General features: G+C 54.0%; 2 protein-coding genes across 3 annotated transcripts in view; one reads left to right on the forward strand and one right to left on the reverse strand.

The window, feature by feature from the left end:
* Positions 1-3,141, forward strand: part of ACSS2 (acyl-CoA synthetase short chain family member 2) — a 30,956-nt gene extending 27,815 nt beyond the window's left edge. For both annotated transcript variants that reach the window (XM_042883584.1, XM_042883583.1), the window contains 3 exons: positions 597-773; positions 1,448-1,522; positions 1,722-3,141. In XM_042883584.1, the coding sequence (XP_042739518.1) occupies positions 597-773; positions 1,448-1,522; positions 1,722-1,849 (380 nt within the window). In that variant the 3' untranslated portion in view covers positions 1,850-3,141. The remainder of the gene's footprint in view (positions 1-596; positions 774-1,447; positions 1,523-1,721) is intronic.
* A 1,115-nt stretch (positions 3,142-4,256) lies between these two features.
* GSS (glutathione synthetase) lies at positions 4,257-12,027 on the reverse strand. The gene is made up of 12 exons (XM_042883586.1): positions 11,985-12,027; positions 11,524-11,682; positions 11,305-11,450; positions 10,200-10,275; positions 9,524-9,663; positions 9,322-9,438; positions 8,946-9,026; positions 8,095-8,172; positions 6,969-7,035; positions 6,222-6,416; positions 5,958-6,039; positions 4,257-5,770 (listed from the first exon to the last, which is right to left on the reverse strand). The coding sequence occupies exons 2-12, from the start codon at positions 11,650-11,652 to the stop codon at positions 5,577-5,579; spliced, it is 1,305 nt and encodes a 434-aa protein (XP_042739520.1). The 5' UTR covers positions 11,653-11,682; positions 11,985-12,027; the 3' UTR covers positions 4,257-5,576.
* Positions 12,028-17,964: the final 5,937 nt, after the last annotated feature.

Consider the following 17,964-nt stretch of genomic DNA (forward strand, 5'->3'; position numbering starts at 1 on the left):
CAAACTAGATCCGTTCATCAGACAAGCTGCATCCTCACCAACTGATCGTTTTGGGAGTTGGTCTCCTTCCTGTGGTTTTCTGTGACAGCAGTCCCAGAATAACAGTGTGGGTGCAGGAAGTATACAAAAGTGAGTTGTGCCCCAGCCTTGTGTTGGGAAGCTCCGTTTTGTATCTCCACAACAATGACCTGGAGCAGCGCAGGTCCAGCCTGTTCCTCCTCAGCTGACCTTGTGGCCAGCTCTCCTCTTACCAAATCCAACTCCTCAGCCTGTGATTTGTGTAATCCTGTGTCTGTGAACAATTCACAGACCTGTGGAAGAAAGAAACCTAAAGGTGGGAAGGAAAACAGCCAGGGGAGGTAGCCTCACGCTGCAGCCTGAGCTCATGTGAGTGATGCCTGGCAGCCCTGTGGGGCAGCCCACACCACTGAACTGCTAAAATGGGCTTGAGAAAACAGCTGGAGAGAGAAGCGAGTGAAAGCAGTCCTCTCAAACATACAGCTCAGGGCTTTTTACACTTCCTGACCTCTTCCTCCTGGCTGCTGAGGGGCTGCAGGCCTCCACGCAGCTCTGCAATGCGCTGCCTCTGTTTCCAGGCCACTTGTTGAGCACTGCAGAAGTGGAGTCAGCTCTGCTTGGGCATGCAGCCGTCTCTGAGGCCGCTGTGGTCAGCCACCCACATCCCCTGAAAGGCGAGTGCCTCTACTGCTTCGTGACCCTGAAAGATGGCCATGAATTCACCAAGGACCTGGCAGATGAGCTGAAAAAACAAGGTAGTAACAGCCAAACAGGTTGGAGGCTGCTGCAGGGGGTGGAGGGGTTAAGGGCTCGGGTGCTTAAATGAGGGTGCATGTAGTCTGGGGAATGCAGCATGGACAACTGCATCAAGGTGCCCCCTCTGATTAGAGAACACGGCTGGCAAAGACTAAAATTAGTTCTCCTGGCCTTTGGCTGCTCATGTGATGCCGTCTCTACCTCTTGGGAGCTGGCAATTGCAGGGACAACTTGGGTAGCTTTTGTTTGCAGTGGTGGGCATGGTACCTGTGGCTCTCCCTGTTTGATTTGAGAACTGTTTGGTTACTTTGGGAGGCAGAAGGGAACGTTTGCAGACCTGTCTCCTGCAGCCAGCAGGCGCTGGCAGAGCAGGGACTGACCTGCCATGGGACTTTCTTCTCTGCAGGAATACATTAGGGAATCGATTCTTGCTCCATCAAAATGGTAACAGTGATTGGTACAGAGATTATTGAGGTCTCTTGGAAATAGAGAAAATGAGAACTGGAGTGCAGCTGCCTTTGGGAAGATGTGCTGAACCACACACTGTGTGAGCACCAGGCTGCCCTGGGAGCTGGGCTCTGCGTGCCTGAACTCAGTAGTCCTGCCAGAAAAATATGTGCAAGATCTTCTTGTATCTCTAATGAAGATTTTTTTTTTTTTTTTTATTTTGCAGTCAGGGAAAAAATCGGACCGATAGCAACGCCTGATTACATCCAGTATGCTCCCAGCCTGCCCAAAACCCGTTCAGGTAAGGCTCCCAGCTGGGGAGGACCAACCAGTTCCTGCCAGTGGAAAGGAATTATCCCTGAATTGTTTATCTGGGAGCAGCCAAATCCACAGGGAGCATCCCTAGGGCATATGGGATGCTGTCGGTCTGGGCACTGACTTTTGCTAGGGATGCTGAAGAGATCCTAAGTCCTGCTTTCCTTGCATGGTTGTCCTTACAGGAAAGATCACCAGGCGGATACTAAGGAAGATTGCCCAAAATGACAGAGATCTGGGGGACATCTCCACCTTGGTAAACCCAGGCATTATAAACCAGCTTTTCAACAACAGATGCGACACCAAACTGTAGCAGCATGACTTCTGCCTGCTGAACAGAACTGTAGCAGCAGTGTCCTAATGAGCAGGTCCCTCAAGTATCCACTGTCTGCCTTGGGAAAGAAACCTTCACCTGTTGAAATCGAATGTACAAATGTTAAGAGATGAAGGAAGGCTGACCCTGGAGAGGCTGCGTCTTGCCAGCATGTTCATGCCTTGGAGGAGCGTGCACGTCACATCAGAGATGGGTATCACACACCTGAGGTTTGGCCTCATTTATGCAGGGACTTGTGACCTGTGCTCCTCTGTTTTCATCACCTCGATCTTGATTTTTATTGTTTTCTCTTGGGGGGGAAGGGGGTGTTGATTAACTTTATGTAGTTGAGGGAGCCTGGTGTCCTTAGTTGGTTCCCTTAGTGGGAAGGAGCTGGGGGCAGATTGTAGGGGAAGTGGTACTGGAGTTACTCAGTGCAGGCAGGCATGGGATGCTCATCTACCACTGTCTACATGCTGAGTAACCTTCCTTTTCTACTCAGAGCTATGGGAAAACTTAAAAGCACTCTCACATCCTAAGCACAACTGAATTTTAGTCTTGCATCCACTGTTTTTTAGCTTAGGTCCCATACCTGAAAGCGAATGAGGTAAGGCTTGGGAGCTCTGTGCTTTAGCTGGATTTTTTAGAGCTCTTTGGTACAGAGCACTGCAGAGGCATCTTTCCCACTGCAAACCAATCAAACGTGTGTTACTTCTGCTTAAATCTGGCATGACCTTATGATGATGAGAGAAAACAGTAACTCCAGCCCAAGTCTGAACACCATGAGGGTGCTACCAAAGCCAACATTTCCTCATCAAGTTAATTACATTGAACATCAGCCCTGGATTGAGCTGGGAAGGTTACCTCCTTGTAATGTCTGTATTGAAATCACACCTGAGCTGTTTGATTTCTACACTTAAACCAAAGGACAAACGAGCTTTAAATCTTGCTGCAACAGGCTTTACCCTTAAACTGAGCTGGTGTTTGGCTGGCTGGGAAGGAGGAGGTAACTCTTCCAAGGCCCAGGGCAGGTGTTGCAGGTGCTCTGCAGAGCTGCTGCCCAAGTCTCATGTCTTGCCTGCTGCTCTCACCGGCATGGTATCTGTGACCTACAACCTCAGTCATGCCTGTGTCCCATATACCACCCACTGCTCCCTTCCACAGGATTGTGCCACTTCTTTAACGTGAGTTCCTACATCTGTTCTCCTCCTCTGTTACTACTTGTTGTGTAAGTTTGGCTGGAGACAGCTAGAACTCTATGCAAAATGGAATAAAAATTCAAGAAAACAAAACAGAAACAGGTTCAGAGCATGTGTAGGGGTAGGTGCATTGTAAATGTTTGTCTGGTGTGGAGTCCAGGGGGAGACCTCTGTGTCGTAACCAGGAGCTGTTCTGGAAGCCACAAGTGGCGTGGGACAGACACTCATCCCTGTGTTGTAGTTGAGCACTGATGGTGCTTATGTGGCTGCAGTGGTGTCAGCTGATGCTTTTCTCTTTTCCCAAGGCTGTGGCTCAGTCTGTGCTGCCCCTACACTGGGCAGAGGGCAGAAGCTCCAGCGCCAGAGCCTGTGCTTTATTTTTCTCCTGGTCCGCAGCCAACATCATTCCACCAAGGTGGATGGAAAGCACCAGATGTGTGACACCCACGTGTCGTCAATGTGCAGGATGGATGCAGGAGCAGCACCAGGGAGAAAGCAGCACATGCTGCCTCCAGGAGCTCAGAGCTCTGCTCCAGTGCTCACATCCTGTTCCTCATGGCTGCACCTAACCTTGCGTTCTCCCTGCTCACTGCTCCAACCAAAAGCACACCCAAGGACTAAGACCAGACTGCTTCCTCCTGGAGGGTGTCGTGCCTCACACCTGCAGCTCAGCATTGGCTGCTGATGCTGGACTGCAGCACAGGACACATCTCCAATGCTGCTGAACAGACTTAGCTGAACAGAGCAGAAGCTGCCAGGTTGACCAAGAAAAGTCCATGCATAGGTGTGCAGCTGCCCAAAAGCCATACCTGGACCAGGAGCCAAGCTTGGAGGAGAGGAGGATACTGAGGGGCTACAGTGAGCTCTCAGCTGCCACCACAGCTTGTCAGATAAATTTGGCTTTGCAGGGACCAAGTTGAGCAGAACCAGCTCCCCTGGTGTCAGAGCAGCAAGCAAATGTGTAAAGGAGAATGTGACCCCAGCTCTGTTTATAAGATGGAGTTTGAGCAGAGCCCAGAGCAGCCAGCAGCCCTGACAGCTTCACCTGAAGTGGGGGACAGAGCTCAGCCAAGGGCATACCCCCAGAGCTTGCACTCAGGCTGGCTCATGCAAAACATCCATCATGCTACCCCCACTCCAGGTACAATTTAAGATATGTGTCACTCTTTGCACAGCTATTCTCAGACAAAACTGACCCCAGAGCCTTGTTTAGATGCAGCGTATGTTTTAATCTCTGGTGGGGTAATCAAGCCCCCCAGCTGAACACCAGCCACGGATTGTGGAATCAGCCACAGAACAAAACCACTGCGCAGTGGCAGATCAGTGCTTGATTGAGGCACCTGGACTGCAGGCTGTAGGCACAGCCAGCAGGGCTATCAGGAACACAGGCATAAGGCCTCGCTGCAGTCACGGAGCAGCGGAGCTCAGGCTGCCTAGGTGCTTCACCAGGGCAATTCCAGGAAGGGGCACTTTGTGTCACACCTGGAGTTACTCAGCTGAGCAGGGCTGGAGTGGAAGGGGGATGCACTGCAGACATGGCCCGTGAGCAGGAGCACCCACTGCTCTTCCCATTGATTCAGGAAACCCAGGGGAGAAGCATCTTGTCATCCCTCAGTGCTGGTCCCACGGTGAAGCCAAGAGAATGCACTGACAGTGATGGAGGCTTGGGGAAGCTGCAGCATGGTAGCTGTCCACGTGCATAGGAGCGTAATGAAACTGGGACTGGCACTGAGCAGGGTCCCCTCCAGTGCCGCAGCAACCTCCAAGAGCACATTTCAAACCAGTGCAAAACCTTTGGCTGTCTCCAGCCCTTCCCACCTCACTAGGTGCACCCTGAGGGAAGCAGCCCTGTGGCAGCCCAGCCCTGTGGGCACTGCACGAGAAGCTCACACCAGGTAGGGGGTGTCCAGCACTGCCACCCCGGCTGCCACCCCGCCGTCTGCGTGTTCCACTGCCTTCGTCCGCAACAGGTGCCCAGCGGCCTCATTCAGCACCAGCTCTTTGCCCTGCCTGCAAAGAGAAGGCAGAGGGGAAGCATGGTGGAGCAGGAAGCCCACAGCATTTCTCCCATCTGCAACAATCTAAGCTCCTCCTGGCGATGCTGCCCTTCTTTGGCTGGGCTATGGTGGCTGTAATGCTCTGCAAGGGAGCAATGCTGGGCTGTGAATGCTGCCAGAGTGCAGTTGTTGCTAAAAGTTGTAGGAGGGCTTCAATCTATAAGCTATGGAAGTGTTTCTGTGGATCCTCTTATAAAGGGCTTTAAACAAAAGCAGCAGCTACTTAGGGTTGAGCACAACCTCTTCCACCTTCAGCTCTTTCTGAGTGAGGCTGTGTGTAGATGCTGGGAGGTTCCTCCAGCAACTGGGAAAGGAACATCCCAACTTTGGGGTTTGGAAAGCTGCTGCTGGTCACATATCCCACCCAACACCAGCTGTCCCTATCCCTCCATCCTGGAACATCTGCCCTGCTGCTGAGATGTTCCTCTGAGAGAGGAGCAGGGATAGGAACCACTCCATACTGCGTGATACTCACCTGACATAGACACCAAAAATACCAAGCTCTGAGATGCACTTGGAGGCCTTTAGGGGACTGTGTGCCCTCAGCAAATAATTCACTGCTGGCTGCGGCTCAATCTTGTCCATCAGGATGTAGGAGGTTCTCTCAGGGCTGTCTTTGATCTTCTCCAGGACCTGCTTGAGCTCCTCACCATACAGGTTGTTCCCTGAGGGTGGAACCTGGAGCTCAGCAGGAGCAGTGCTCCCTCACCGCTGTGATTCATCCCTGTGGGCACAAAGCCACTCCACCCTGCCTCTCACCCCTCTGATGAGGACCAGAAGCCATCGCAGGACACATCACACTGGACAGCGTGAACCACACCAAAACCCAGGGGAACCCACTCCAGCTCGTACCTCCTCCTTCTCGCTGTGGTTTCAGCACAAACCGCTCAGGGCTGGCGATAGCTGTGGCAGCAATCCGGTCACCCTCTTCACCCTGGAAGAAAGACATTAGCAGCAAAGGATCAGCAAGGAGCAGGAGCTCCTCCAGAGTCCTCTCTGAGCATGACTACTAGAGGCCCGAGGCCAGCAAAACATACTGATGTTTCTGAACCAAGGAATTACATCATGCAGGCCAAGCACGTGTCTCTTCTTCACCCTCATTCCAATCCCACTCACCATATCCAGCGAGTACAGCCCAGCAAATGTTGCTCTGATGCGTTTGACAGCCTCAGCGTGGCCAGGCAGCAGCTTCTCCAGCATCCCCGGGCGGCTCAGCTCTTGCTGCACCTTCTTGGTGCCAGCCAGCTGCGTGGCAATGTCAGGGCACTTCACTGCCCGCGACCTCTCCAGCAGCAGCCGTGCCTCCCAGTTCTGAGACAGGGGGAGAGCAATCAGCCCATCAGCACAGCCAGGCTTCCTCCTCTTGTTTCCGCTTAGCCCTCCCTGTGAGATCACTGCCTGCCGGGATGGGGACAGCACTCTGATCCCAGCAGAGCTGCACCCACGGATCTGCCACAGCCCCTGGGAGCTGCACACCAGGCTGCTCTGCCACCTCCCCCTGTACCCTGCTGCTTTCCAGACAGCAGCCAAGAGCTGTTCTGTATTGTTCTCACCTGCTACTAGCAGTCCTAACGCATAACTGAGGGCAGGAAAAGGTTTGTAGTTCAAGCCTTTAAGTATGTGCTAATCTGCATTAACCTGCACTGCTCAGCAGCGATTCAGTGCTGCAGACAGGAGCTGCCCACAGGAATGGTGGTTACAGAAAGAAGCCACCTGCTTTCTATACCACAGGAGCACCACACGAGCAGTGGGGACAGGCAGCATCCCAACACCACCCAGGCAGGACTAACCCCACCCAGGACAGGACTGTGGGATGTTCCAAACCCCTGCCACAGCTTCTAGGAGCAAGCAGTGGGTGCTGACCTGCTGATCGTAGTTGCTCGGCACGTAGCCCTCTCTGTAGTACACCACTGCTACCTCCTGGCCGTCCCTGGAACAGAAAGCAGCAGCCATCAGAGCCAGCAGCTCCTCCACGCAAAGCCCAGCACGTAGGGCTGACAGGCCCAGACAGGCAGCGTGTGATGGGGTTTGCCCTTTCTGTGATAGGGTTTGCCCTTTCTGCTTCGCCTCCTGAGCTCCTCAAGAAGGGAGGGGATATGGGAAGCCCTGCTCTAAGCACAGCCTCCATAAGTCAGGCACCCAGCCCAGAGGGAGGTGAGGAGCTCATTGTTCAGCAGCCTCACATTCTTATGGCTGGGAGGGACCAGGATCCTTATCTGAGGGTGATTCAGGGCAGGGCACAGCTGCCAGCATCATGGTACCATGCACCCCAACCTCAGCCACACAGCCCAGCACGGCCACTGCCATGTGACAGCACTCATGGAAAGGGGAAGATGCTCCAGAGGAAGCACTGCAATACTTTTCCCTTAACCGCCTGGCGCTGACAAGTGCATTCATTAATTAAACGTGGAGGATGCCCCAAAGGTCAAAGCATGGAAAAAATCTGCCTAACAACAGAAAAAACATTGGCATGCAACCACAGCTTCCTCTGGGCTCGTGCAGCTCCAAGCATGTTAGCCTGGAGATAGGACAAACATCACACTTGGCATCAGCTCCCTGTGTGGGTGAGACGCAGAGCATGCTCAGTGCCCATCACAGGTGCGGTGCTTCCTCCTCCAGCATGGGTAACTCAGACCCAGGCAAAGCATCAAGTGAAGGGTCAACAGGAAATGTGTCAGTGCAAACCTCAGAAACAGCCTGGGTGTGCTGCAGATGTGCATGGAGGAAGAAAGGACCCTGTAGAGCACAGAGGCTGTGGTTTGGGAGAGAGAAATAGGGCTTCTAGCTGCAAAAGACTTGACGTGTGTATGCAAAGTCCCACCATCATGAAAACAATCATAATCCCTACAGGAAGCAGCAGCAGCCTGAGGCACAGAAGAGACCTGCACTCCCAGAAAGCCACTATTTACACTCAAAACCATTCCAGCAACTTCAGCTGAGAGCTGCGTGCCCAGCGCAGAGCCAGAGCGCGCACCTTGCTCCTACTCACACATAGAGCCTGCGGGAGTCATCCAGGGAGCCCTGCTCATACACGTCCTGGAACCGCCTCCTGATGACCCGAATGTTCCTGCAGGAGGAGCAGGGCAGTCACAAGAGGCAGGCACAGCTCACAGAACAGCTCCATTTCCAGCACCCAGCTCAAACGCTGCAGGAAGCAGCGCGTGCTGAACACCCCGCATTCTTCCACACTCACTTTGCCCTTCCTAAAGCTTTTCTAAGAAGCCAGCGATCATTCTGCTCTGTCATCCCATGCAGGACAGGCTCACTGCTGACTTTCCAGCCAGTGCTTCCTGGGGAACCTCCTCCCTTCAGCTCTGTCGTTCCTCCCCACACAGTGGCACTGTGGCCCTGCAAAGTCCCCAGTGGAGCCGTGGCTCTTCCCCCAACCATGCTCAGCCCTGGGGCTCAGCCTCCTCTGACCTCACTTTCTCCAGAGCCCCACAGATCTGTAGAGCCCTTCCCAGTGGGGCTGAAGCTTTAATAATTAAGCTTTTACTGAAGACCCTCTGCCCAATCCCAAGTTAGAAAGCAAACAGGACCACTGGTATCCCTGCTCTGCTCCTTATTGCCTCGGCCTGCAGCAAAGCCACCCTGGAGCAGCTCTGAGGACCCATGGGTACATCAAGGAACTGGCAAGGAACCACTCCTGGAGAGCAGTGGCTTTGATGCTGCTGGAGCAGGATGCTGGCAAAGGAAAGCTGAGAGACCTCAGGGAGAAGTCCAAGGTAAGGACAGTCCCACTGCACACCACAGCATGCCCTCCAACAGGCCAGGAACCCGTGACATGTTTTAACTTTAACCTTGCACACATGGCCAACTGAGAAGCAGACTCTGCTTTACCTGTCCCAAAGCTTGTTTTCCACGCATCGCTGATCAAAAATATTCCTTTGGGCCTTCTCCACCAGGAACATCACCACAGCACTGCAAGAGATACACAGGGCACCATTAACTCAAGAGATCACACACCAGCCTCACCCACCACTGATCTCTGTGATCCAGGCTGCCTGCACAGCTCCCGTGAGCGTCCTGCAGCAGTTCTGTGGCCTGGCACAGAGAGCAGGACCGGCCCTGTGACACCACCATGTGCTGGGCACACACACGAAGGGGAAAGGCAGGAAGACGCTGGGCCCTATCGGGGTCATTAAACCAACAGCACTGTCTGAGAACTACAGCTGTAAACTAAGTATGTGCAGCTGCAGGAGCTGGCAGCACTCACCTCGGCGAGCCGTACAGCTCCCAGGCCTTGGCGATGCCCATGGCCAGCCCCTGGGCAGGGTCATTGGGCAGCAACCTCGCCGCCTCCTCAGGCTTCCTCAGCACTCTGAGCACCCGCCTGCACGACAGGAGCGGCTCCAGACCCGGCCCCAGGCACCACGGCTCTGTGCTGGGGCACAGGCTGGGCCGCAGCTGCTCCATACCCGTGCACGGCAGCGGTGCGGGAGGCGAGGCCACCGAAGCTGGCAGCGATGGTGTTGATCTCAATCTGCTTCAGCGCCGGCAGGCTGGCTGCCCCGCAGTCAAACATGTAGTCAGAGCGGTTGATGCCTAGAAACACAGACTGAGGCGGAGGGGAGGGAGTGAGGTGCGGCCCCGCATCCCCCAGCAGGTGGCTCAGCACCACGCAGCCGCTCGCTCGCTCCATTCCCAGTGCGATAGGGGAGAGAATCAAAGCAAAACAGAACTCATGGGTTGAGATAAAACCATCTACTAAGAGAACAAGGAAAAGCATAAATAACTATGACTACATATAATGTATATAACAAGTGATGAACAAACAATTGCTCAGCATCCCCCAACTGATGCCCAGCTAGCCTCCAGCAAGTGAATGAGAGTGAAATGAACTCCCACTCCCTTGAAAACTCCCTCCACATGATGTCATATGACATGGAATATCCCTTTAGCCAGTTGAAGTCAGCTGTCCTTATTCCCTTCCCTCCCAGCTCCTTGGGCTCCTTGCTGTGAATGGCCTTGGCTCTGTACAACACTGCTTAGCAGCGACCCCACAGCCATCTGAGGGGCTCCATGCACCTCTCCCCAGCTGCACCCACAGAGGGCTGGGACCTGTGGCAGCCCACCCACCCTGCTGCAGCCTACCTGTGCCAGCCCTTCCTCCAGAACCTGCTGGTGGATCCTGAAGAGCCGTGCCGTGAAGTCATCCACCTTGATAGTGCTGGAGGGACAGCAGGACCAGGTCAGTCCTCTCACAACACTACAGAGGCACTAAGAATCCCTGCTGGGGATATTCCTGGTGCAGTGTGTGTGGGGATGTGGGGCAGAGACAGCACGGAGCAAAAGCAAAGGAACATGACAGAGTTCTGCAGGTACAGGGAAGGACCCAGAGGCATCCCCATGCCTGCACACACAGCTCAGGGCTGCACCAGATGCCTGTCCTGCTGGATGTCTGAGTTTTGTGTGCTGCAGTGCTCAGCTCTTCACAGAATCACTAAGGTTGCAAAAGACCTCTAAGATCATCCACTCCAATCCCAACCCATCCCACCATGCTCACTACCCATGTCAGTGCCATACCTCCACATTACTTGGACACCTCCAGGGACAGTGACTGTACCAACTCCTCTTTGTTCCAATGCATAACTGTTCTTTCTGAGAAAAAACTTCTCCTGATCTCCAACCTGAACTTCCCATGACACAACGTAAGGCAACTTAAGGCTTCGGCAGCAAGCAGCCAGCTGCCAACAAGTGCAGACAAGACCAAAGCAGGCTGCCACAGGCAGGACTTGAGGAAGCCTCCAGCTACTTGAATTCACAGCCTCAGTGCCAGTGACATGAGAAGCCACAAAGCTCAGGTACTGGTGAGGCAGAAGTCGCTGCCAGCAGACAACTGCTGGCCCAGGGAGACCTCAAATCGCAGAGACTTGATGGAAATGAACATTAGGACAAAAAGCCAGGAAAGAAGAGAATTCCTGCAAAGATGATACATGATTCGTACTTAACATTTAGGTTGGATATTAGGAGAAATATCCTCTCTGAAAGAGCAAGGATGCAGTGGCACAGCTGCCCAGGGAGGTGGTGGAGTGACTGTTCTGCAGATGTGAAGATGTGGCACTGAGAAATGTGGGTTGGTGGGCATGGTGGTTGATGGTTGGACTAGACAATCTTTGAGGTGTTCACCAACCTTAATGACTCCCTTCAACGAATCCACAATTCTGCATTCCACTAAATGCAAACTGCAACACGTTACCTGGCCAGGGTGCGCTCCAGGAACCCCTTGTCCCGGCTGATGGCATCCACCAGCAGGTTGAAGTCCCGCTGTACAGCATAGGCCTGCTCAAACAGGGCACGGGGCACGGCCGAGGGCAGCAGTGTGAAGGGTGCATAGCTCACCACCTGCAGGGGCACAACAGCAGTGCCTTGGTGCGGGGCTGTGCGGCTCTGTGGGGCCATGGGGGACTACACTTACCTCGGAGGCGTTGGGCTCAGCTTCGGTGCGCATCAGCACGCCCTCCAGCAGCGCCGCATCTACCGCCACCACTGCTGCCTGCCTCAGGGCTGCCTCATCCCGCAGCACCACATCCCACGGCCCTGCCATGCTGCGGCACCACGGGGTCACTCACAGCCACTGAGCAGCCCAAGATGGGGGTGAGGAGTGGCAGAGCCTGCCACGGCCCCACTGGTGGTACCCAGCACCCCACATCTCCCCATGGACACCATGCCTTGGCTGACAGCCTCTGAACCCCATAACTTGCATCCAGCCCCCATAAACCCCTGAACACCACAGCCACCCTACGTCCCACAGCCCCCTATAGCCCTCCAGACCCCTGAACCCCATAGCATCCCAGTCCCCCCTTGTACACCATGCCCCTTGCACCCCACACCCCCCACAGCCCCCTACAGCCCGCACGCCGCACACCCAACCCGTACCTGCTTCCTGCGCTCCCGGGCTGCCCCACCTTCTTCACGGCGATTGGACAATAGTCTGGCCCCGCCCCTAAGAGCCAGCCGATTGGCAGCGCCACCGACCTATCAGCGTGGAACAAAGAAGCCAGGGAGGAGGGCGGGGCTTAGGGCGCGCATGCGTACTTAGTATGGGGGGGGGGGGGGGGGGGAGGGGACGAGGCAGCGTCTTTGGGTCCGGCTGGTGTGGACTGTGGGTGTGCGTTGGGTGCAGGACGTGCTGGGTGTAGGGCACGCTGGGTGCAGGACTTGTTGGGCTTAAGATGCACTGTGTGTAGGATGCGTTGGGTATAGGACGTGCTGGGTGTAGGGCACGGCGGGGGGAAGCACTGGGCGTAGGACATGTGGGCTATAGAACGGGATGGGTGCAGGACATGTTGGGTGCATGCAGGCAGTAGCGTTGTCCGCTCAGTTCTCCTGGCAGGGCCCAGAGTCTGTTCTGCTCCCTGCTTGCTGTGAGAGTAAAGGAAGGACATGGCAGGCTGCAGTTCCTAATCAAAGCACTGCAAAACGCAGTCCAGTTTCATTTCAGGAGAGTCGGGAAAGGTGCTGCCCTGTCTTCACAGCGCCCAGAATGAACACAGCCTGCTCAGGCTGGGAAAGCTCTTTTTGTATGGAGCTCTGCCTTGCCTTCTGTTCCCTTTTTCCAAATTCAGTCTGGAGAATGAGATCTTTCCTAACTAACCCAGGGCGGATCCAGAATGAGTTGCCCAGGAGGTTGTGGATGCCCCATCTCTGGAGGCATGCAGAGCCAGGTTGGATGTGATCCTGGGCAGCCTGATCTGGTGGTTGGCAGCCCTGCCTGTGGCAGGGGGCTGGAACTGGATGATCTTTAAGTCCGCACCAACCTAAGCCATGCTATGAAGAGCACATGCAGATAGCCCATAATCTCTGCTGCAGCGCGAGGGAGCCGCAGTGCAGCTTGGAGAAGGTTAAATGATAAAAAAAACATGGCAGACATGGTAAGTATTTGGCATGTTCCATGCAACAAAAGATGAACAACAGCAACTGGGATGTTATCTTTATTAGCTAAAAATAGAGCCCTGCAAAGTTTAAAAGAAAAGCGCTTTGTGTTTGTAAACCTCTCCTCTGGCTTTATCAGAGCCTTCCAAGATGAGCTTCGTGGCTCTAGGGTGCTGTGTCTGCTCTCAAAGGCTGCCCAGGGAGCAGACAAGTGAAACTCAATACAAATCAGCTTGAGGGTATAAATGGCTCTGAGCCAATGCTGCTTTTCTTGTTCCCCTCAGAGGAGGGTCCATCCCCAGCAGCCCCATACCGAGCCTGTGATGCCCGCAGCGTGCCCAGGTGCTTGGGAGGCAAGCACTGCAGGGTGGGCAGGGAGCAGGCGGCCATGAGCCGGCCGTGCTGCTGAGGTATGCAGGCATTTGATACGATGCAGCTGCTGGTGCTCACCGAGCTGCTGCCTTCCAAGCAGGGCTCATCCTCTGTGCTCGCTTCCCCTGGTACCCCGTTAAAAAAAAATCCCCTCGTTCTGCCTTGCTGCAGTTCCAGCTGCAGAGAAAAACCAACTCATGGGGTTTGGGCCAACGCCGTTGTATCTTGAGATGTTTGCATGCCGGTGCTGAAACGCATGTTGCAATGGAGTAGTAAGAGAGCCACTGGTTTGACTCTGCGAGCGGAGAGGATGATGTGATGTTCCACACCAGCCAAATAGAGGCAGAACAATAGGGCTATTTTTGTGGATGGAGCTCGCAGGGCTCCCCAGGGAGTCCAGCCCCCTCGCTGGCCCATCCTGCTGGAGGAAAACAAGGCAGAGCTCCTGCACCCTGGCTTCTCCGTCATAGGAATACCAGCTTGAGCAAGGGCATGAAAGAAATCTATTGTTTCCGAGGCTGCATTTCAATGTGAAATGCTCTGCTAAGGCCAGCAATCTTAAACCCTCCACACGTGTGCCTATTGTTTGAAGTGCAGAACAATTGAGGGGTGCTCTCATGGGCTATCTTTAGCCAGGCAGCTGGTGCTGTCCTTTTCCCTGTAACTGAGAATAAAACAATACCCAAGTATTGTCTGCATGACTGGAGCGATGACATTGGACTCTCTGCCAAGGGAGCATCTAAAAGATCAATGAAACCCGAGTTATTTATAAGTGAGTAGTGTCATTTCTTCCCCAAAGTAATTTCACTTCCTTAGCTCTTCCACCAGGCCTTTCTGTGCCATGGAGCAGCCATGGAGCGAAGCAGAAATAGCACTGAACCGGGTGATCCAGTGGGACCCAGAAAACCAAACCATCACCTTCCACCTGAGGTTGGCTGTGCTGTCACTTCCCCGAGTGGAGCACAAGCTCCAGGATGGGGATGTGCACACATGCCTCCCAGCAGCCTGCCCTGGACCACGGCCCCTGATGCTCATCGCCTTTTCCATGGCTCGCCAGCAGCCACCACACTGGCCACGTATAGGATTGTGGAATAGAATCGTGGAATCACCAAGGTTGAAAAAGACCACTAAGATCTAATCTAACCAATCCACCATCACCACACCCTCCAAACCGTGTCCCCAAGTGCCACATCTACCATTTTCTTGAAAACCTCCAGCTACAGTGACTCCACCGCTTCCCTGGGCAGCCTGTGCCAATGCCTCACCACTCCTTCTTAGTGGACCCATTGACCTGTGGTCCCTGCAGCACCAGGATCTGCCCTTTGCGGTGCTTTTTGGGAGGTTTATTTCACTCAGCAGCCAACAAACAGGTGACAGTTCAGGCTGTGTCCAACTCTGCTGCTGCACCAGGTTGCTCAGGGTAGCCCTAAAGTCCAAAAGGCCGTGGGGACAGGACTTTCCTGGTCCCAGGGGACTTGTAAGGGAAAGCTGCTTTCAGCAAGCTGCTGCCCTAACAGGGTGCATCCAGACTGGAAACCTGGAATTGGGCATACACACCAATCTGGAGAATTAAATGCTCAGCTTGGATCCCTGGATGGAGCAGCGTGCACCAACTGTGGGGGAGAGCAGCAGCCCCTCAAAATGCTGTGGATACTGAGCAGAAGCTGAGAGGTACCACCAGACATTTCTGGGTCTTCTGTGACTCAGCCAAGATGCTGTGAGTGTATGTTCTCAACACAGGACTGGGCAAGACCCTGCCACATCCTTTTGTGTGGGTCTGGGACACCAGCAGATGTGAAGGATCTGCTTCCTTGGCCAAGAAGGAGAAGTTGTGCCTGGTCACCACAATCTCCTTCTGCTTTCACCAGGTCACAGCCTGCTTGGCAGCCTGGAGTGAGCCACTTTCTTGCTGTGACCATCTAATGGGCCACACTGATGTAGGGAGGTCTGCCACAGCACGGGGACATGCAGGAATATCACTCCCTTCCAGATGGCAGCCAGTCTTAAGGAAGAGCCAAGCCTACCAGGTCCCATGAAAAACTCCTGTAGTTGTTGCCACTTTGTCTTGAGCAATCGTCCCTTGTCATAAGATGAGCTGAGTTGGATCAAGCAGGGGGCTTGCTGACCAAGCACAGTAAGGGGGGAAAGAACTAAGCAGTGCCTGAGCATGCAGCAAGCAGAAAACTGGGCTGATGGGCTAGGAGAGCAGAGCCACAGCTTCTGCAAAGCCAGGGAAACAAATGCTGAGGCCATGCAGCACATCTCAGTGCAGCACGCTTAATTCTATCAGCTGTCTCCTCAGCACGGCTCTGATGGAGCTTCCCCATGGAGCAATGAAGATGTGTGAGGAGTGGAGAGAGCAAGGGCTGAGCAGCTGGGTGCTGTGGGCTCAGCATGTGTCCTGTCCCACAGTGCGCAGAAATGTGTTGGAAATCACGACTAAGGCAGCTCGTGGACCTGATTTCTAACAGCTGCTGTGTGCCAGGACCTGTCCTTGCAGCCAGCTGAAGTTGAGGTGTTATTAAATGTTCAGATGACTGGGGCAAGAGGCTCTTTTCTCTCTTTTTGAAATTCATTGCCAAAACTTCAAGCATCTTCACTGAAGTCAGCTCACACCCTCCTGTGATGTTTGCAGCATTCTGTACAACTCCTGCTGCTAAATAGATGCTGGGTCTTTCAGAGGCCGTGCAGGTCCCTAGAACCTCAGAGCTGGGAAAATCACAGTGAACAAATAAAACCCTCCAGTTCTCCCCACCTCCAGGTGATCTTGCTGTCCGTGCCTGAATGGGAACTTCCCAGAAATCTGCTTGCAAATTCTGGCCTGACTGATCAAGTCGTGTTTCTTCCAGATACATTCTCAGTCCTGATAATCATTTTGGATATTCATTTCTTGCATGCACTGGAAGCACAGTGCTCAGGCCCTCTTGCTGCCCACATCTTTTGCCACAGCGAGCAGCAGCAACTTCACATCTGTTCCCAAAGGCTTTTTGGTGAAGAAGTGCTTTGCAGAGCAGGCATTTGCTTTGGAGGGAGCCTTGCAGCCCCAGGCTGACTGGAGGGATGCTGTCAGATGGCAGTGCTGGGCTGTCAGCCCCTCCTGTGCGCAGACATTCCCGCTGGATGGAAATATGCCCAAAATAGCCCTTCTGCAGATTGTCTTTATCTAAACAGCCGCCTTTGCACTCCTCTCCTGTGCATTTCAGGGAGCTGATAGCGGTGATATGTTAAGTGTGAAAACTTCTAACAAACTGCCCAACACGGAGAGTAATTCTCCTTCCTGCCTCTTATCAGAGACTGCTAACGGGAAGCATTCCTCCCATGGGGTCAGGGAGCAGCAGGGGGATCACCTGGGAACGGCTGAGTCCCCCAGCAGCCCATGGATCTCTGGGTCCAGCAAAGATCTGACTGCAGAACAGTCAACAGTTGGGTGCTGGTGGTGACCGTGGGGAGACGCTTATCCAGCTTTCAGGGGCTCAGCTGAGGAGCCCCATCCTCATCCGTCATCTCACAGGATGCCAACGTGTCAAGCAGAGAGCTACAAAAGGAAAAACAGGGGAGCCTCAATGGCTGGAGAGATGCCCGCAGTGCTGAAGATGGCTGTGGAAGCTGTGGGCTGGCCAAGCAGGCTGATAGCCTAAAGCAAATCCTCTCTGCTCCAGATAAAGCTGTGGGCTCCTCACTGTGCTGATGGGGCTCCACCCCACCGCCCTGCAGAGGATGCTGCTTTGCACCTGTCTGAGCAGGGCACGGCTCTGCAATGGCCAGCAGTGTGAGGATGAGCTTCCTACCACCCTGAAAGCCACATCACAAAGGACAGCTCTGAAAACACCCAAACCCACAGGAAGTGCATTTCAGCAGCTGCCAGAGTGACCATTCCACATTTCCCTTTCTACAGATCTGCTCGGCCTTTGATGGACCCTGCTGGAACATCTTCAAAGAGGGAGAGAAACTAGGGCGAACAGAAGGAACTGCAGAAGGAATCTCCAAAAATAAAATCTCTTTAAAGATAAGGCAGGGAGGGGGTGAGCAGAGCACGGGCCGGGTACGTGCCCTGAGAAGAATGTGCAAGGCTTGGGCAGCTGGTAGGCCTGGGCCAAGAGCTCATCCCACTGCTGGGGACTCATGGCAAAGGTACCAAAGGCCTTGGGCCCCTCCGGGGTGTGGGTGGAAACCCGACTCTGAGCCCAGGACAAAGCAGAAGACCACCAGGGTGACCTCAGAGGAACCCATGGTCTACAGATGCCTGCTGCTCTTCCTGACATGGCAATGCTGCTGTCTTGGCAAGGTTTAATGCCTCTGTGACACCGTGGCCAAATGGGATCTCAGGGTCAGTGTTTCCTCGATGGTTTCCCCAAGAGAGGTGCAGTAGTCATATCATGGATTCCAGCTCTGCATCAGCTGCTCCCAAATCCCGACAGTCGTGGGCTTCTGGCCCACCAGCCTGGTGGGAGGGTGTCCACATGGGACACGGTGGTGGGGGCTTCAGACTGCTGCACCCGACGGGCTCCAAGTCATCTCGTTAGTGCCGAAAGAACATGCCTACAGACTCCTCTCCATTTTAATTCATGGGGAAGACTGGTACCTTGCAAAGCCTTTGCATTATACTGTGCAG

This window comes from Lagopus leucura, unplaced genomic scaffold, assembly GCF_019238085.1.
Source record: "Lagopus leucura isolate 7727_CA_CO unplaced genomic scaffold, USGS_WTPT01 Super-Scaffold_100039, whole genome shotgun sequence".
Lineage (NCBI taxonomy): Eukaryota > Metazoa > Chordata > Aves > Galliformes > Phasianidae > Lagopus > Lagopus leucura.